The 21,825-nt window shown below is 37.3% G+C and overlaps 1 protein-coding gene and 1 long non-coding RNA gene across 4 annotated transcripts in view; both read right to left on the bottom strand.

The window, feature by feature from the left end:
- Window positions 1-21,825, bottom strand: part of LOC144986772 (uncharacterized) — a 62,249-nt gene that overhangs the window by 9,795 nt on the left and 30,629 nt on the right. For both annotated transcript variants that reach the window (XM_078934834.1, XM_078934835.1), the window contains one exon: window positions 20,575-20,952. In XM_078934834.1, coding sequence (XP_078790960.1) covers window positions 20,575-20,952 — 378 coding nt within the window. The remainder of the gene's footprint in view (window positions 1-20,574; window positions 20,953-21,825) is intronic.
- LOC144988049 (uncharacterized) lies at window positions 5,550-8,438 on the bottom strand. Of its 2 annotated transcripts, XR_013651794.1 has the most exons (5): window positions 8,089-8,438; window positions 7,517-7,574; window positions 7,313-7,374; window positions 6,406-6,501; window positions 5,550-5,916 (listed from the first exon to the last, which is right to left on the bottom strand). It is a non-coding gene; the product is annotated as an uncharacterized LOC144988049 (long non-coding RNA). The 2 variants fall into 2 exon arrangements; XR_013651793.1 differs by lacking the exon at window positions 8,089-8,438 and having other exon boundaries at window positions 7,517-8,038.

Below are 21,825 nucleotides of genomic sequence, written 5' to 3'. Positions count from 1 at the left end.
CTGATCAGATAGTCCCCCAGGATGGCATAAGTATAGCTTCCAATTCCACAGTTAGAATCCTCGAGGTTTTATTTGACCAGGACTTATCATTTAGGCCAGGGGTGCGCACACTATGTTGGCTTGAAGACTTGTGACAGACATGATTATCAATATATTATATATATATATATATATATATATATATATATATATATATATATATATATATATATATATATATATATATATATATATATATATATATATATACTAGGGCTGTCAAAAATAGCGCGTTAACGACGTTAATTAGTTGTTTGCTGTTAATTACATCAATTTTTTTAACGCATTTCACGCATGCGCAGTGTGACAAATTATTCAGGTCAGGAAAGTCAGGGAAGTGGTCGGGAGCTTGAGGCAAGATGGAGCAAGGTGAGCAAAGTGGGCCTATTGATGGATTCAAATACAAAAAGACATTTCATCAGTGACACGTGGGAACTGAAGTCTTTTGCGCTGACTATATTAAAAACTGAGGAGCGTCATTTTGCGGAGGCTTGTAAAGAACAGTTCCTGTCTGTTGCACGTAAGTGGGACATCGAGGGCAAGACGACAACAATTGGGACTGACAGTGCAGGGAACATGGTTGCTGCAATTTGACTTACACGCTATGAACACATGAACTGTGTTATGAGGGGCCGTATAAGACATTATTTATTCTGAACCATTCACATTCATACATTCTTGCTCTCACAGTCATATATACTCTCTTTCGCATACATATATTCTCTTACGCATCCATATATTCTCTCTCTCACATTCATACATTCTTGCTCTCACAGTCATATTTACTCTCTTTCGCATACATATATTCTCTTACGCATCCATATATTCTCTCTGTCACATTCATACATTCTTGCTCTCACAGTCATATATACTCTCTTTCGCATACATATATTCTCTTACGCATCCATATATTCTCTCTCTCACATTCATACATTCTTGCTCTCGCAGTCATATATACTCTCTTTCGCATTCATATATTCTCACTTGCACATCCATATATTCTCTCTCTCGCATGCATATATATTACTTTACACATACATACATTCTCACTCTCATTGTCACTCTTAAAAAAGAATGTATGTATGTGAAAGACAAGTATATATGTACGTGTGAGGAAGAGTTTATATGTGTGTGTGAGAGAGGAGTATGCATGAAACGGAAGTGACTTTGCATGAAAAGGAAGGCACTTTGCATGAAACGGAAGGCAGATGATTTCTCGTGCTCTGATTGGACGAGAGGCCGCCACCTCCCATTTTGAACACACTCTAAACCCTATCACTTGTACTGACTCATAACTATTAAGGTTACACAACTTAAATGTCATTTTGTAGTTGATTCAACTATAAAGTATTAAGCTCTATCAAGATTTTTTCAAATTTAACTTAACAGTGCTAAATATTTTAAAGCTTATTTGTATCTAGCACTCAAAAAGTTTAAGATCCCTGAAGTAGCGTCATAACGTCATCACGTACTGGTGGGAGGGTCTTTCGTTTTCTCTACGTTAGCTCAGGTGGCCATGTTGGATTTGTCGAATGCGAGTATGCGACGTTTGAAATTGAAAGTCGGCATTTTATTTTTCTGCAAAGCGTTGCGATTTCGTCCCGCTTCAAGACGCCCCAACCTCGGGTTTTTTTTCCATCCGCCTCATCGCTGATGGTGCCGTCTTGTCTTCAGCCCTGATTTAATTTGGTAAGTATCGTTCATGGTTTATTTTGAATGAATGCTTTAAAAATGCTCTTATACTACCGTAAAAGTGGTTTACTGTTGTTTAAACATATGTGTGTTATGATTGTTTTAGAGATTAATGTGGAAATGTATACATGATTAGTTTGTTATAGCAGACGTATGGCGAGCCAAACCCAAAATGCATTTCTGCCCGTAAGTTACGACAGTGATGAGTTGTTGTTTTTTTTTCAGAGGTAGAAATGATCTGTTATGCTGCAATCACACTAAACGTGATCTGCGTGTGAAATTCGCGTTGGAGGCCTCTGTCTGTGGCTAAAGTTTGCTGCTGGACATTTGTCCAAAAATGTCACTCAAAGCCTCTAACGCAGGGGTCGGGAACCTTTTTGGCCAAGAGAGCCATAAATGCCACATATTTTGAAATGTAATTTCGAAAGAGCCATACAATAATGTAGTGTCCCTTCCCCACACTGAGGCACGGAGACTTAACCTCTTTTAAAGTTCTTTATTCTGGTTACTGCAGACCGCAACAAACGCCGTTCAATTAATTCAGCAACTCCTGAATCTCTCCCGCTGACACGAGAGCGCTTCTCCCAACTTTATATTCACCTGCTCCCACTCCAGCCCTCCCATTTCCCATATTCGGCCCATAGCTGAACCCCATTGGTCCAAACTACCTAACAACAGGCTGAGCGACAGAACTGAGAGCCAATCAGATCTCGCGGCCCAACAGCCATCCAACTCAGTCCGCAACAATATGTTTAAATATAAATATACAAATGAATGTGTGCATTTGATTTAATTTCAACATTTTTAAAGTACAATAAGTCTGTGGATTCTTTTTAATAACATTGTTATTCTGTTGCTAATAAATGATGAGTATTTCTCGTGGTAGTTTTGCTGATGGTCTAGTCTGGTTGATACGTGGTGAGTTTCTGCTTCATGCAGGCGTTGAGACTTTAAACGTGATCGTCTGTCTGAATGTTCTGTAGATGTGACAAAGACTATGAGGGGCCGTATAAGACATTATTTATTCTGAACCATTCACATTCATACATTCTTGCTCTCACAGTCATATATACTCTCTTTCGCATACATATATTCTCTTACGCATCCATATATTCTCTCTCTCACATTCATACATTCTTGCTCTCACAGTCATATATACTCTCTTTCGCATACATATATTCTCTTACGCATCCATATATTCTCTCTCTCACATTCATACATTCTTGCTCTCACAGTCATATATACTCTCTTTCGCATACATATGTTCTCACTTGCACATCCATATATTCTCTCTCTCGCATGCATATATATTACTTTACACATACATACATTCTCACTCTCATTGTCACTCTTAAAAAAGAATGTATGTATGTGAAAGACAAGTATATATGAACGTGTGAGGAAGAGTTTATATGTGTGTGTGAGAGAGGAGTATGCATGAAACGGAAGTTACTTTGCATGAAAAGGAAGGCACTTTGAATGAAAAGGAAGGCACTTTGAATGAAACGGAACAATTATCTCATTACCAAAATTACAGATAAATGGATGTAATTTCTTAGATTTTAAACTAAATAACAATCTTTTGAACAACTGTTTAAAAGAAAGAATTTATCATGTCCATAATCGAGCCTCTTTTAGATCTTTCTCTTATTTCAACAGCCAATCTCTGTTAGTTAAAGCACACTCAAAGTATATTAAATGGCCTGTTCTGCCCAAAGTAAAAGAAACTCATTTCAAAATAATAAATAAATATTATCCTGTCTCCGATTTTCTTCAAAGCAGATTTAAATTTGACGTGGAATCTTGCATTTTTTGTAACTCCAATGAGGAAACACTGGAACATTTGTTTTTTTCATGCGATTACTCCAAAGAATTCTGGACTCAAATAAGGAATTGGATTAATTTAAAACTGAATATTCCCCCTTTTGGTATTTCTGATGTCATGCTGTTTATGGAAAATATTGATGATTCTTTCTCAAATTTCATTAATATCATCTTACTTTTAGGAAAATACCATATCCACTGTTGCAAGTGGAGAGGTTCCAAGCCCTCCTTCCCAGGTTTTATTAACGATTTTAAATTATATTATTCCTCACTGAAAAGATTACAATCCTCGGTAGGTGTTAAAAAAATATCTAAACAAATTTCTTTGTGGCTTTTATTCTAGTGTCTGTCCTGTGCTATCATTTGGCTCCTGTTATTTTTTATTTGTATTTTTTGTAAGTGTTTCAACACTTAATGTTTATGACTGAGAGTATTTTTTACCCCCATTAGTGTTTTTGTATTTTGTGGTGTATTCATCCTCTGCTGGAGTTTGTATGTTTTGTATTTGAAAAGTTCAATAAAAAAAAAAAAAATGATTGAAAAAAAAAAAAAAAAAAAAAAAAAAACTTCTTGCCGGTTCGTTTTTTTTAAAAAATAAACTTTATTAACAATATCTTGCACATACAAAATACCAAACACAAAACTCCACTGTGTGCAAAATACAATCTTCACGTTCGCCATGAGAATGAACAAAAAAACATAATGATAACCATGTAAAACAGGTTATGCAAAAAGAAAACAAAAATAATAAGGCAAAGGAATCTGTTAAAGTTTCAGGAGAGACCATGTTTCAACTGTTCTGACAGCTTTTTTGTTAGTGGAAGATTTAATACTGTTCACATACAAAACCATTTCTTTCTGAAAAACATAAAACACGTTTTTTTTGTTGGCATATTTACACTTGTGTATAAAGTATTTAGCCATAATTATAAGTAAATTAACTACATATATTTTTTCTGCATTAAGTCTTTCTTGTGTAAAATATCCAAAAATAATATGCTCGTAAAATAATCTATAATCTTCACATAGATGAGTTCTTATAAAATGTATCACATCTTTCCAAAATAGTTGAGTGAAAGAGCAAAACCAAAAAAGATGAGGCACAGTTTCTGGTGAGGAATGACAGAATGAACAGTTTATGTCCAGATCTTTTTTAAACTTAGTAAAGAAATGTTTCACTGGATAAAATTTGTGAAGAATTTTGAAAGAAATTTCTCTGATTTTATTGGTGATGAAATACTTTTGTGGCAGGGTCCAAACCTTTTCCCACTGAATTCTACATCCAAAGCTGTTCCAGTATGAGATAACATACGGTTTTGTGGCAATCTCATTTTGAAACAGAGAACGGATACTTTGATTATTCCTGCTAGCTGAAAAACATACCTTTCCACACCACAAGTCTGTTAATTTGGGATTTCTTGCTTGTTCATGTTAGCGTCTGCACTGTAATCCCTAGCGAGTTGACTGAACTTAAAAATTATTTTGTAACAGATTACGCAACAGTTAAGTTATATTATTAAAACTTTTAAGTTAACATTTATTAAAATTCATATTGTCAGTTGGCTTACATTTGTATTATTTCATATAAAAAATATTAAGATTCCTCAACTTATAAAAGAGAGATTATTTACTTAAAGTTTTTAATATTTTCCAACTAAAAAACGCTTTAACTAACTATATTTTTATATTACTCAACTCATAAAATATGTAAAATTCACTCAAATGCTTTATAAATTCTTTAACTCATTAAATGTGTAGCATTGAAAATATTTAAAATTCTTCAGCTTAAAATGTATTCTAAACAGAGATATTGATACTGCCCCACTACATTTTAAAGGCTAACATTGATAAAAACCAACAAACGTGAAGGCCACACAATAATGATTGCTTAATACACTTTTTTTAATTGCTCTTTAAAAAAAAGCACAAATATCAAGAGGATTAAGAAACAATAAGTGCAATAAAACTGCATTATAAGAGTGCCACACAACATATTGACAAAAAGAGTTGGTTTTGTATTTTACGGCAGAAAAAGCAAATGATCACAACAAAACACATTAGTTACATAACACTTAAACCAACAAATAGTCCATTCTGGAAGACTCACTCAACGAAACATTCTTCAGCGTCAATAAATGTCCTTTCAGTGGTTTGCTGTCCTCAAGGCTCAAGACAGCATTCTGAATAAATATGAAGGCAAGTTCAAGTTTTTTGGGGTGCTGTAGGTCCAGAGCATAGATGTCCCCGAAGAGTTAGAAGAGATTAGTCAGCCAGATCTGTGGGACCACTGACGGCAGCATCAGGAGCATCACCACGACAACTGAGAAGATACCCACAGCAGTGTCTGTGAGGTCTGGTATTCTGGAAAATACAAAACAAAAAACACAGATGAGTTCAGACCCTCAAAGATATTCATCACACTAATGTCCAAAACAAACATTCCTGCCATCTGTCAATAGGAATCTTTTCATGCTAACATTCTGTTAGCTTTTAATCAACTGGCTATGATGTTTTAAGGACCAACTCCAATTAAAATTGTGTTTTTAAAAAGTTCTTTAGCATTTTTCTGAAGGAGGACATTTATAAAATAATTTAAGACTAAAGCTTCATTTTTCTTTATTCAAATAATGATGGATCAGGAGCAGAAAAGGTAAACGAAACTCCACTCCTTCCAATCAGGAGTCCCTGATGTTCGCCTTTCATCTTCCGTCTCAGTTTTAAAACCATTTAAAAATATCACTCAGTTTACAAACTACAAACAATTGCCCTATTTATTATGTCACTCAATAAAATCTCAATCAATATTAAAGGATTAGTGAAAACCATTGACAGGGAGTCGTTTGCACTTACTGTACAGGTCTTGAAGAAGTTGGAGGCATCTTCATGCAGATAAACAGGAAGTGCAAGGAGGACAAGTGCCCGTCTCATGTTCACGTCACGCTGGTCCTAAAAGAATAAAAAGAAATATCCATTACCTTTGAAGCAAATGCAGAGCAAACACTTCCAATATTTACTTAAGGAACTTTAAGAAATAATAAAATGATACCTTTTCTAGATGTCTATTTCTAGTAAGAGGACAATACAGTGTTTATGTCATGATCCACTTCAGGTCAAAGACCCAAAGTCATTTGAAGGCAAGTTACACCGTGGCTTCTTACAGCTGTTTACAAATTATTTGTTATCCGTTTTTGAATTATGCACATTAGAAATTCACCTGGAGGTCATAAATCCTAACCAAGCTGGCCAGTTCCTGTCTGTTTTGGTGGACTTAGTCTCAGAAAAGGGCAGCTTTAAGTTACACAAACATGTAAAAACTGCACAATTTCCTCTGACTGCATCTACTCTACATAAATCCATTTCAGATCTTGACAGATGAGTTTTCATGGTTTCAAATGATGGAATGGTGCTAATGCAACATCATTTTATTATTGTAATATACTGTCATAAAGACATGACAATATTCCAAAGTGTCTCCACATACATGGCAGTGGAAACACTTTGGAATATTGGCTATGTAGTACTGCAGTATTATATGTAGTACTGCATAGTGCCAAAGTAACAGAACACAACTTGCACCTCCATTCCATTGTGCCACCTTCAGCCTGCAATCTAAATATGTTTAGTTAAATTGTAAATAATTTCAGCTCTATTTAGACCTTTGGCTAGTTAAAATGTGCATAAATGTTTCCATGCTGCCGTATAAATCTAATAATGGTAATAGTTCAGGATGAATGTATTAAATAAGTATAAAACTCACCCACTGACAGGTCTTTTCTGGTGAAATGGTGACTTTCTGGTGAACTTTCTGAAGTTCAGTATCTGAAAAAGTCCAAAAGAGATTTTTCAATGTTAAAAAATGTTTCAATTATATTCTGATCAAAAAACATTTATTGCACTACACAACCTATTGCATTTTTTGTTTTTTTAAAATAGCTCTAGACAAATAACTGAGACAAGTTACCTCGCTGGCCTTGGCGTCTACCTGGAGGTGAAACACTGAACACTCTGTAGTTCGGTACCTGAACACAACACGAGCACGTTGATTAATTTATTTTTACAAAAACCTTTTTTATAACGGAGATCAGTGATTTATAAAAGCTTAAAGCTGCATTCAAAACCCAATGCTTCCATGTAGCAACCAGGCTTAAAACTGTTGGCGGTAGCTCCTCCCACACAACCGTTAGAGGCTTTGAGTGACATTTTTGGACAAATGTCCAGCAGCAAACTTTAGCCACAGACAGAGGCCTCCAACGCGAATTTCACACGCGGATCATGTTTAGTGTGATTGCAGCATAACAGATCATTTCTACCTCTGAAAAAAAAAAACCTCATCACTGTCGTAACTTACGGGCAGAAATGCATTTTGGGTTTGGCTCGCCATACGTCTGCTATGACAAACTAATCATGTATACATTTCCACATTAATCTCTAAAACAATCATAACACACATATGTTTAAACAACAGTAAACCACATTTACGGTAGTATAGAGCATTTTTAAAGCATTCATTCATAAACCATGAACGATACTTACCAAATTAAATCAGGGCTGAAGACAAGACGGCACCATCAGCGATGAGGCGGATGAAAAAAAACCCCGAGGTTGGGGCGTCTTGAAGCGGGACGAAATCGCAACGCTTTGCAGAATAATAAAATGCTCGACTTTCAATTTCAAACGTCGCATACTCGCATTCGGCAAATCCAACATGGCCACCTGAGCTAACGTAGAGAAAACGAAAGACCCTCCCACCAGTACGTGATGACGTCATAACGCTACTTCACGGATCTTAAAATTTTTGAGTGCCAGATACAAATAAGCTTTAAAATATTTAGCACTGTTAAGTTAAATTTGAAAAAATCTTGATAGAGCTTAATATTTTATAGTTGAATCAACTACAAAATGACATTTAAGTTGTGTAACCTTAATAGTTATGAGTCAGTACAAGTGATAGGGTTTAGAGTGTGTTCAAAATGGGAGGTGGCGGCCTCTCGTCCAATCAGAGCACGAGAAATCATCTGCCTTCCGTTTCATTCAAAGTGCCTTCCTTTTCATTCAAAGTGCCTTCCTTTTCATGCAAAGTAACTTCCGTTTCATGCATACTCCTCTCTCACACACACATATAAACTCTTCCTCACACGTTCATATATACTTGTCTTTCACATACATACATTCTTTTTTAAGAGTGACAATGAGAGTGAGAATGTATGTATGTGTAAAGTAATATATATGCATGCGAGAGAGAGAATATATGGATGTGCAAGTGAGAATATATGAATGCGTAAAAGAATATATATGCATGCGAGAGAGAGAAAATATGGATGTGCAAGTGAGAATATATGTATGCGAAAGAGAGTATATATGACTGTGAGAGCAAGAATGTATGAATGTGAATGGTTCAGAATAAATAATGTCTTATACGGCCCCTCATAAAAGACTGCTCACATGTAGACGGGGAGACAAACACACACTCACACGCTGCAGTGAGTGACGGGCAGTGGGTTTTACGTTTTTACAATCCCTGCGCGATTCACCTGCTGCCGGTCCCCATACCCCCCCACCCTCTGCTTTCTTCCTCACACATCCCGTCCCCGCTACTGCGCGCTCTTTCTCAGAGACGGGAGCGCGTAGTTTTAGGCACGTCAATTCAAAGGTTTCCAGCTGGTACAAACTCTGTGAAATAATAGATAATAGTAACTGATAGCGCTGGCGCAGATTTCTCTCTCTAAGCACTGCTACTACTGCGCGACTCTGGCATCGCATCGCGCCCGAGAAGGACTGGTCTAATGAAAAAAAAAATCTATAATTAAAGATTTGTCTGCGAGCCACATGTGACCATCAAAAGAGCCATATATGGCTCGCGAGCCATAGGTTCCCGACCCCTGCTCTAACGGTTGTGTGGGAGGAGCTACCGCCAACAGTTTTAAGCCTGGTTGCTACATGGAAGCATTGGGTTTTGAATGCAGCTTTAAGCTTTTATAAATCACTGATCTCCGTTATAAAAAAGGTTTTTGTAAAAATAAATTAATCAACGTGCTCGTGTTGTGTTCAGGTACCGAACTACAGAGTGTTCAGTGTTTCACCTCCAGGTAGACGCCAAGGCCAGCCAGGTAACTTGTCTCAGTTATTTGTCTAGAGCTATTTAAAAAAAAACAAAAAATGCAATAGGTTGTGTAGTGCAATAAATGTTTTTTGATCAGAATATAATTGAAACATTTTTTAACATTGAAAAATCTCTTTTGGACTTTTTCAGATACTGAACTTCAGAAAGTTCACCAGAAAGTCACCATTTCACCAGAAAAGAGGTGTCAGTGGGTGAGTTTTATACTTATTTAATGCCTTCATCCTGAACTATTACCATTATTAGATTTATACGGCAGCATGGAAACATTTATGCACATTTTAACTAGCCAAAGGTCTACATAGAGCTGAAATTATTTACAATTTAACTAAACATATTTAGATTGCAGGCTGAAGGTGGCACAATGGAATGGAGGTGCAAGTTGTGTTCTGTTACTTTGGCACTATGCAGTACTACATATAATACTGCAGTACTACATAGCCAATATTCCAAAGTGTTTCCACTGCCATGTATGTGGAGACACTTTGGAATATTGTCATGTCTTTATGACAGTATATTACAATAATAAAATGATGTTGCATTAGCACCATTCCATCATTTGAAACCATGAAAACTCATCTGTCAAGATCTGAAATGGATTTATGTAGAGTAGATGCAGTCAGAGGAAATTGTGCAGTTTTTACATGTTTGTGTAACTTAAAGCTGCCCTTTTCTGAGACTAAGTCCACCAAAACAGACAGGAACTGGCCAGCTTGGTTAGGATTTATGACCTCCAGGTGAATTTCTAATGTGCATAATTCAAAAACGGATAACAAATCATTTGTAAACAGCTGTAAGAAGCCAAGGTGTAACTTGCCTTAAAAATGACTTTGGGTCTTTGACCTGAAGTGGATCATGACATAAACACTGTATTGTCCTCTTACTAGAAATAGACATCTAGAAAAGGCATCATTTTATTATTTCTTAAAGTTCCTTAAATAAATATTGGAAGTGTTTGCTCTGCATTTGCTTCAAAGGTAATGGATATTTCTTTTTATTCTTTTAGGACCAGCGTGACGTGAACATGAGACGGGCACTTGTCCTCCTTGCACTTCCTGTTTATCTGCATGAAGATGCCTCCAACTTCTTCAAGACCTGTACAGTAAGTGCACACGACTCCCTGTCAATGGTTTTCACTAATCCTTTAATATTGATTGAGATTTTATTGAGTGACATAATAAATAGGGCAATTGTTTGTAGTTTGTAAACTGAGTGATATTTTTAAATGGTTTTAAAAATGAGACGGAAGATGAAAGGCGAACATCAGGGACTCCTGATTGGAAGGAGTGGAGTTTCGTTTACCTTTTCTGCTCCTGATCCATCATTATTTGAATAAAGAAAAATGAAGCTTTAGTCTTAAATTATTTTATAAATGTCCTCCTTCAGAAAAATGCTAAAGAACTTTTTAAAAACACAATTTTAATTGGAGTTGGTCCTTAAAACATCATAGCCAGTTGATTAAAAGCTGACAGAATGTTAGCATGAAAAGATTCCCATTGACAGATGGCAGGAATGTCAGTTTTGGACATTAGTGTGATGAATATCTTTGAGGGTCTGAACTCATCTGTGTTTTTTGTTTTGTATTTTCCAGAATACCAGACCTCACAGACACTTCTGTGGGTATCTTCTCAGTTGTCGTGGTGATGCTCCTGATGCTGCCGTCAGTGGTCCCACACATCTGGCTGACTAATCTCTTCTAACTCTTCGGGGACATCTGTGCTCTGGACCTACAGCACCCCAAAAAACTTGAACTTGCCTTCATATTTATTCAGAATGCTGTCTTGAGCCTTGAGGACAGCAAACCACTGAAAGGACATTTATTGACGTTGAAGAATGTTTCGTTGAGTGAGTCTTCCAGAATGGACTATTTGTTGGTTTAAGTGTTATGCTACTAATGTGTTTTGTTGTGATCATTTGCTTTTTCTGCTGTACAATACAAAACCAACTCTTTTTGTCAATATGTTGTGTGGCACTCTTATAATGCAGTTTTATTGCACTTATTGTTTCTTCATCCTCTTGATATTTGTGCTTTTTTTTTTTAAAGAGCAATTAAAAAAAGTGTATTAAGCAATCACTATTGTGTGGCCTTCACGTTTGTTGGTTTTTATCAATGTTAGCCTTTAAAATGTAGTGGGGCAGTATCAATATCTCTGTTTAGAATACATTTTAAGCTGAAGAATTTTAAATATTTTCAATGCTACACATTTAATGAGTTAAAGAATTTATAAAGCATTTGAGTGAATTTTACATATTTTATGAGTTGAGTAATATAAAAATATAGTTAGTTAAAGCGTTTTTTAGTTGGAAAATATTAAAAACTTTAAGTATAAATAATCTCTCTTTTATAAGTTGAGGAATCTTAATATTTTTTATATGAAATAATACAAATGTAAGCCAACTGACAATATGAATTTTAATAAATGTTAACTTAAAAGTATTAATAATATAACTTAACTGTTGCGTAATCTGTTACACAATAATTTTTAAGTTCAGTCAACTCGCTAGGGATTACAGTGCAGACGCTAACATGAACCAGCAAGAAATCCCAAATTAACAGACTTGTGGTGTGGAAAGGTATGTTTTTCAGCTAGCAGGAATAATCAAAGTATCCGTTCTCTGTTTCAAAATGAGATTGCCACAAAACCGTATGTTATCTCATACTGGAACAGCTTTGGATGTAGAATTCAGTGGGAAAAGGTTTGGACCCTGCCACAAAAGTATTTCATCACCAATAAAATCAGAGAAATTTCTTTCAAAATTCTTCACAAATTTTATCCAGTGAAACATTTCTTTACTAAGTTTAAAAAAGATCTGGACATAAACTGTTCATTCTGTCATTCTTCACCAGAAACTGTGCCTCATCTTATTTGGTTTTGCTATTTCACTCAACTATTTTGGAAAGATGTGATACATTTTATAAGAACTCATCTATGTGAAGATTATAGATTATTTTACGGGCATATTATTTTTGGATATTTTACACAAGGAAGACTTAATGCAGAAAAAATATATGTAGTTAATTTACTTATAATTATGGCTAAATACTTTATACACAAATGTAAATATGCCAACAAAAAAAACGTGTTTTATGTTTTTCAGAAAGAAATGGTTTTGTATGTGAACAGTATTAAATCTTCCACTAACAAAAAAGCTGTCAGAACAGTTGAAACATGGTCTCTCCTGAAACTTTAACAGATTCCTTTGCCTTATTATTTTTGTTTTCTTTTTGCATAACCTGTTTTACATGGTTATCATTATGTTTTTTTTGTTCATTCTCATGGCGAACGTGAAGATTGTATTTTGCACACAGTGGAGTTTTGTGTTTGGTATTTTGTATGTGCAAGATATTGTTAATAAAGTTTATTTTTAAAAAAAAACGAACCGGCAAGAAGTAGCCACGGGGGTCCTGCAGCCATCGGAACCTTAACAAATATTTCATCTCCACCTCGCCGTTGCCTTTTTTAAGAAATGACAGCTGGTTTTCCCACATTTATATGTAGTTATGGATCGAAAACAAGAGGAATTTGTTTTAATGTAAATGCGTGTTCCAGCGTCTACAGGAAGTGTCGCCCATAATTCACGCAAAGGCTCATGGTGGCTAGGAATAAGGTGGATACGGATTTTCTGTTTCGGTGGCGCTTCTATTACCATTATTGGTATTTGAGACATTCCTTTGTGTCTCTAGAGATGCAGACAGATTTGTGACCACTTGAGGTGAAGATAAAATATTTCTTAAGGTCCCGATGGCCTTCTTATTGTTTCATGTTAGCGTCTGTTCAAAATGGGAGGTGGCGGCCTCTCGTCCAATCAGAGCACGAGAAATCATCTGCCTTCCGTTTCATGCAAAGTGCCTTCCTTTTCATTCAAAGTGCCTTCCTTTTAATGCAAAGTCACTTCCGTTTCATGCATACTCCTCTCTCACACACACATATAAACTCTTCCTCACACGTACATATATACTTGTCTTTCACATACATACATTCTTTTTTAAGAGTGACAATGAGAGTGAGAATGTATGTATGTGTAAAGTAATATATATGCATGCGAGAGAGAGAATATATGGATGTGCAAGTGAGAATATATGTATGCGAAAGAGAGTATATATGACTGTGAGAGCAAGAATGTATGAATGTGAGAGAGAGAATATATGGATGCGTAAGAGAATATATGTATGCGAAAGAGAGTATATATGACTGCGAGAGCAAGAATGTATGAATGTGAGAGAGAGAATATATGGATGCGTAAGAGAATATATGTATGCGAAAGAGAGTATATATGACTGCGAGAGCAAGAATGTATGAATGTGAGAGAGAGAATATATGGATGCGTAAGAGAATATATGTATGCGAAAGAGAGTATATATGACTGTGAGAGCAAGAATGTATGAATGTGAGAGAGAGAATATATGGATGCGTAAGAGAATATATGTATGCGAAAGAGAGTATATATGACTGCGAGAGCAAGAATGTATGAATGTGAGAGAGAGAATATATGGATGCGTAAGAGAATATATGTATGCGAAAGAGAGTATATATGACTGTGAGAGCAAGAATGTATGAATGTGAGAGAGAGAATATATGGATGCGTAAGAGAATATATGTATGCGAAAGAGAGTATATATGACTGTGAGAGCAAGAATGTATGAATGTGAATGGTTCAGAATAAATAATGTCTTATACGGCCCCTCATACTGTGTCGCTCACATGTGTCACAGTGAGTCTTGCTGACAGCGGCTTTGCAAATACTTTGGCCAAGGCTCGCAAAGTTGTCGGTCATTTTAAGCACAGCCCAGCAAATGCTACGGAGCTTCAAGCACAACAAGTCAGCCTGGGAAAGAAGCAAGAGCCACTGATCCAGGATGTTCCAACACGTTGGAATTCGACGCTGGAAATGGTCAAGCCCGTGAGCAGAAATAAAGAGGCTGTCATCGCAGCCCTGGACAATCAGCAGCACAAACTCATTTTGCCGACCGCAGCAGAGTGGGATAAACTGCAGAGGCTGGAGACTCTTCTGGAGGCATGCAGGTAAATCAGTCTGTAACTTATCAAATAACATTGCTTTGATTATTTTCTGGAATTAATGAAACCAAGTCAAATATCAATAACATGTATACATGTCTGTATGTAGTGTCAATTTCGTCAGGCGAGACGAAATATGTTCGTCAACGACCTATTTTTATGACAAAACGAGACAATGGCAAGACTGCTCCACTGTCCAAAAACACTCACTAAGAGTAAATTAACATGAATTTGACGAAAAAAGACGAGACGGAAATGTTTTGCATCAAATAAAATCTCTCTAATTTTTGTCTGCTTTTTTATCAGCTGTTACACCTTTAAAATATTCAGAACGAATTCGGATCCCACTTAAAACGAGGACATTTGGGAAAAGACTAAGACTAAATTAAAAATAGGTGGCGAAATTAACACTATATGTATGTAAAAATAATAATAATAATAATAATAACTTGATAACCACTGTTTTACTACTACTACTAATAATAATAATACACTGTCTCTGTGTGCATGTGCATAGGTATGTAACTGAGCTTCTGGGTGGAGAGGCCTATGTCTCCTGTTCTGTGGTACTCCCTTCTCTCTGCCACTTGCGTCTCAAGATGGAAGCCTGTGATGAGGACCCTGCATATGTGGTGAGATTCAAGACCAAGTTCAAGGAGGACCTAGCATCCCGTCAGGAACAGCTCAACAATGCATGGCTCCAGATTGCTACAGTTTTGGATCCTCGTTTTAAAGACTTGAAATGCCTGCCCAAGAAAGACAGGGAAGCAGTGTGGACCACACTTGAAGGGATGCTGCAACAAGAATCACCCAGAAAGTCTTCACAGACACATGATGATGGGCCACCCAGGAAGAAAATAAGCCTTCTGCAAATGGGCTCAGATTCAGAGTCAGACGAGGACGAGGTCCAACCTGCCATACAGACGTACTGAGCAGAGCCCACCATTAAATTGGAGGACTGCCCCTTGAGGTGGTGGGCATCTCATTCAGGAGCCCATGAGAAGCTGGCCACACTAGCTCACAAATATCTGGCCACTCCTGCAACCACTGTTCCCTGTGAACGGCTTTTCTCAGTTGCAGGTCACATTGTGAACAAAAAAAGGTCTGCTTTACTCTCAGAAAACGTAAAAAAGTTAGTTTGCCTCAGCAACTGGCTGAAAGATAAGGCGGCTCAGTAGATTTGAAAGGTGATGTCAAAGAGGAAGCAATGGGACATTCCAAAACAACGTTATGGTGTGTAGTCTGTTTCAGCTTGATTTAAACCACAATTATTTGGCTGTGTTAATAAACATAATATGAAAATTATGTATCTGTGTCCTATTATTTATCTTTTGGTATGCATTTCAGGGAAAAAAATAGTTAGGATTTAGGATTCAGGTGTAATTGCAAAAAGTGATTAATCCTGATTAATCCACTGAAAATTCTGATTAATTTGATTAAAAATTTTAATCATTTGACAGCCCTAATATATATATATATATATATATATATATATATATATATATATATATATATATATATATATATATATATATATATATATATATATATATATATATATATATATATATATATATATATATATATATATATATATATATATATATATATATATATATATATATATATATATATATATATATATATAAACCCCTGCATGGGATGTACCACCGGACCATAACTGAAGTGGGTGATATCAAGAAGTCCTACCAATGGCTAGAGAGGGCTGGCCTACAGGACAGCACTGAGGCACTCATCCTGGCAGCCCAGGAACAAGCCCTGAGCACCAGAGCAATAGAGGCTCAGATCTACCACACCAGACAAGACCCAAGGTGTAGGCTGTGCAAAGAGGCCCCTGAAACAATCCAGCACATAACTGCAGGATGTAAGATGCTGGCAGGTAAAGCATACATGGAGCGCCACAATCAAGTGGCTGGAATAATATACAGGAACATGTGTGCAGAACATGAACTGGAAACCCCAAGGTCAAAATGGGAAACACCTCCGAAGGTCGTAGAGAATGAGAGGGCAAAGATCCTGTGGGATTTCCAGATCCAGACTGATAGGATGGTAATTGCGAACCAACCAGACATTGTAGTGGTGGATAAAGAACAGAGGAAAGCCGTTGTGGTGGATGTGGCAGTGCCAAGCGACGGGAACATCAGGAAGAAGGAACATGAGAAACTGGAGAAATACCAGGGACTCAGAGAAGAACTGGAGAAAGCCTGGAAAATGAAGGTGACAGTGGTGCCTGTGGTAATTGGAGCACTCGGGGCAGTAACCCCCAAGCTGGAGGAGTGGCTACAACAGATACCTGGAAAGATCTCAGACATCTCAATCCAGAAAAGCGCAGTGCTAGGAACAGCTAAGATACTGCGCAGAACCCTCAAGCTCCCAGGCCTCTGGTAGAGGACCCGAGCTTGAGTGAGAAACCACCCACGAAAGGGTGAAAGGGGCAAAAATTATATATATATATATATATATATATATATATATATATATATATATATATATATATATATATATATATATATATATATATATATATATATATATATATATATATATATATATATATATATATATATATATATATATATATATATATATATATATATATATATATATATATATATATATGTTTTGTACCTTTTGTACCCCCGGTACAAAAGGTACAAAACGGTACATGTATATAGTAGGGGTGTGTATTGGCAAGAGTTTGGCGATAAGTATCCCGATAGGCTTCCCGCGATACGATATCAAGGGAAGCATATCCCGAAATTTCACCAAAACATATTTTCTTTTTTCTTTAAATATGACTTTAAATAAAACTACCCGAATTTTAATGTCTTCCACTGTAATAAAATAGTCAAATTCAGTTTATTTAATGATCATAATGTTAAGCACTGCAACTGTATCTCATATATAAGTTGCGTTTACAAAAGCAAATTCATAGTGCTTTTATTTTGATAAGATAAAATATAGAAAGGGAATAGTCAACATTGTCTGATTTCCACAACAAAATATATTTCATTGTAAGAAAAACAAAGAATAAATGTGCCTTGATCAATACATTTCTATTAGGGAAATAAAATGCTGTTTAATTTGAATATTGCTTAATGTAGCTTCTCCAAACGGTGCAGGAGCCTGAATGGTGCTTTAAAAATAAAGGGTGGGGGACACACACTGATTCTTTCCAGAAACAATAAAGTGTGATGATGAGGCAGCATGACAGAACGAAGGAAAGTTGCTTTAATTTGAAAAAGAAGGTGCTTTGTTTACATATCAGTCTGCTCTGCCTCTGCTGCACCATTGCAGCCACGCTTCTCACACACTGAAGTAAACTAACGCTCCTCGCCACGATGTCAGCCTTTTTCCAGAGCGTTGTACACATCTCTCTGATCCATCAGGTCCCTAAACTAGAATCTATTGCTGGGAGTTTCTTCAGAACTTTAGCCCGCTTTGCCGATAGCATTTTAGCCAATGCTAAGCGCATTAGCCTATTAGCCGCTGCCATGCTTCACTCATATTTATCTGAGTCGCTAAAAGCACCACAATCCTTGTTTTTATATGTTGCTGACTGCAACATGGCTCAGAGTTTCTGTTTGGTATCCACTTCAAGTAAAAATGAAGTAGTTCATGTCTCATAACAACAAAACAAGCTGCCTCTGGCTGCAGTTTTCCTGTTGTCTTGTGCAGAGTAGGTATCGTTAAGGTTTTAACGGTACTACTACTCTTATTGATACTGTTTATCGATCCGGTATTTTAACAGTACTCTTATCGATACTTTATGAGGACGAAAAATAAATACATTAAGAAAAGTGTTTCATTTCAGCATTTTTCAACAACATTGTTTTTTTATCAAAACATTTTACTTTATGAGAAAGTTCCAGACAGAACATTGATTTAATTATTTAGAGTAATTATTTTTATTCTTTATAAGCGTGATATTTCCTTTGATCTTTTGTTCTTTTTCCACAACCTTGAATAAACTTTTCTGTCTGTCAGACACCCAGAGTTAAGTTAAGTGATGGAAACAAATTTGCTTTGATACAGACTCCTTTCTGTTTCTTTATTTTTCTTTAAATCCAGTAAAACCAATAAATTATATTATGTTAAGGATAAAGAATATAATTAGTGGTTAATTATTATTAAGTTTTATGAAGCAGCTGTTAGTTTGTTGCGGGTCTGGAACCATAAGCGGTGAGTCTGTGGCCCGCCTTTCTACCTGTTCGTTGAAAGGTAGAAAGCTCACGTCTGCCCCCTGCCTTTTATCTGCAGCGTGTTCACAGACAGCGCAACATGCGGTCATCGTAGCAGCAAGGTGACAGGATGCAAACTTCATTAATTTTACACGGAAATAGGTGTTCTTAGTCTATAGGGGAATAAAGGATATTTTTCAGGGGGCGCTCACGTGTCCCCTACGAGATCACCACTGTCTGTGTGTGTGCTGCCTTGCCTTTTGTGTGTGTGCGGGAGGCGCGTACTGTCTGTACCGTCCCCCGTGCACACCAATAGCCAGACAGACCTCTCCTTTTCAGCGAAAACAGCGAAGTTAACATCATCATTAATTAAAGGAAAATTGACTGACTTGATGAGTTAAAAATGGCAGATAATGTGTATATTTTGTGGGACACAAAAAAAGCGACTCCTCCAGTACAGATAGCAGAACCGTTCAGGTCAGATCAGCGGTGTGTGTGTGTGTATATATATATATACACACACATACATATACACCCACACACACACACATATATATGCACACGCGCACACCCACACACACACTCCTGTACTGTCCCCCTTTCCCACTCCCCTCCGGGGGTGCTTCCAGATTACAGTTGGCTCATCCGTGCTCCTGTACCTGACCAAGAACCTCGTCTTTTTTTTAACTTGTCCTGTCCAACAGCTAAGCAAGCAGATGAGAGCTGAAAGCCTTTTGTGTTGGACATGTTTTACTTTTACAACAGGGGTAATGAATCTTATGATACAACAGATGTATATTTAAAAAAAAACTTTTGTAATTTCAGCTAAACTTTATTCATGTTAATAATATTTGCAAATATTTTTTGTTGGACCAGACGGAAAAGTAAAAGGAAGAAAGAAGAGAAGGGGGGGCAGAGGGGAAGGGTAGAGGGCTGATTGTAGTAGCGAGGGTAAGATCATGAAGCATTAAAAAGCAACAGGTTGCTGGAGCTTTAGAATTACAACTGACAGATGCATGAAAAATCTAAAATGGGCGGGGCCTGTCGACACAATGTTCAATGTTCAACGTTACAAACACACCTGTTGGCTCCAAAAGTGTTCACACACAAACAAGTCTACATGGACATACTACCACTTAAATTCACACATGCATATTAATAGATGTTAAACATTTCATTCAGTCACGCAAACTATTTGTGCAAAGGTGAGATAGCACCTGTGCTCGAGTGAGTGTTTATGTTCTTCTGGGGTGGATGATGGAATGCAAAAAGAGGGAGAGAACCCAGCTGCCCCCCCACCAAGGCCCCCACCGCAGCAGCAGCGGCAGCCGGGACCTCCCAACACCCGCACAGTACTGCAGATAGAGAAAGACCACCTGCCAGGCAACCACATTTGTCACCCTACAGCAGCCCCCAACGCCAGTGAGCAGAGGGGCGCAAGCCTCAGTAGAGAGTGCAAACCTCAGCCCGACCAATAGAGCACTCTCCCCACCACACCCAGCCAGCCCAACGGGCAGCCCCAGACAGGCGGCCCCCCTTTTCAACTGGAAGGGACAGGAGAGACTCTTCCAGGACACGCTGTTGATGGACTGCATGTTTGGAGAGCTTGAAGCTCAAGATAGAACCGTTGTTGAAGTGAACATACCGATAGTGTGGAGATGAAGATCAGAGTCACACTGACCTGCTGACATGTGAGAGCTGTCCACACTTTGGACATGACTTCTGTCCCTCCTCTTCCTCTGATCTCTGTTCTGTGGGTCTGTCTCTTCATCTGTAGTTGATGTTGATTCTTCATGTTGGTTTTCTTCTTCATCCTGACCATCAGTTACATTAAAGCTCTGCTGGTTGTTTAGATATGCTTCATTGTTCTCATCTTCCTCATAAGTAGGAATCTCCATCAAGGTACCAGTCTCCTGCTTGAGATCAAGCTGATCTTCATCCTGACTGATGCAGAGTTCCCCTGGTTCCTCTTTAATCTGTTGAGGTTCTGGTTTTTCCTGTTCTTCTTTAATCTGTGGTGCTTGTGGTTCCTCTTCAGTCACATAGTGCTGGGGGAGAACTGCAAGGACAAAACCACAGAAAGAATCCCTTTATACTTTAAAAGGACTTTACATCGGTGTGAACTCAATCAACTTCACATCAATGCCACCAAAACCAAGGAGATGGTGGTGAACTTCTGGAGAAAGGCTTCACAGTCTCCACCAGTGGTAATCCAGGGACTGGACATCAAGAGGGTGTTTGTGTAAAGGTACCTGGGTGTTCACATCAATAACAAACTGGACTGGTCAGACAACACAAGGGTCCTGCACAAAGGGTCAGGCGTAATTACGCCAACTCATATCCGGTCTTTTGGAACCGACATACCCGAGTAAGCAAGTTCAGGCGGATTTCAGCCAGAGTTCAGGCTTAAAGTCAGGCTAGTTTAAACATGCTTCCTGGAATACCCTCCTGGACTGTCCCCTGGACTCAGTGTATGCATGACTACATTTACATAGAATTTACAATTTGAGTTAATTTAACTTGGGCTAGGACGCTTCTATTCGTGGAGGAACGTGAATGTTTAAAAACCACCGACAAGACTTAAGTTGCTAATTTGAATGTATCTACAATGTACAGTGAATACAAAATATATAAAAAAAAGAGTTTAGTCCAGAGGATGTTTTCTGTCTTGTCTTTATAGTTCTTAAGGCATTAGGATAGGTCCTATGAAAGAGGTTTTTTCTTGTCATTTTTTGGGAGGGAAAGAAAGAAGCACTCCAGCTGTTTTGTTGGATGACAAGGGGGATAGAAAGATCCTACCTTTTTACCAAATAGAATTCATTTAAGCTGGTGCACGGGCCAGCTGCTTCAATCATGGCTGCATTCACCAGTTCACTTTTTGCTCAACCGTGCTGATTCAAAACCTGGCTTCAGCTAATAAATGGCAATTTGC

The sequence above is a fragment of the Oryzias latipes genome, chromosome 2 (genome assembly GCF_053564925.1).
Source record: "Oryzias latipes strain Hd-rR chromosome 2, Olatipes_Hd-rR_3.1".
In the NCBI taxonomy this organism is placed as follows: domain Eukaryota; kingdom Metazoa; phylum Chordata; class Actinopteri; order Beloniformes; family Adrianichthyidae; genus Oryzias; species Oryzias latipes.
The sequence above is the reverse complement of the archived record's forward strand: the minus strand, read 5'-3'. Positions and strand labels throughout refer to the sequence as shown.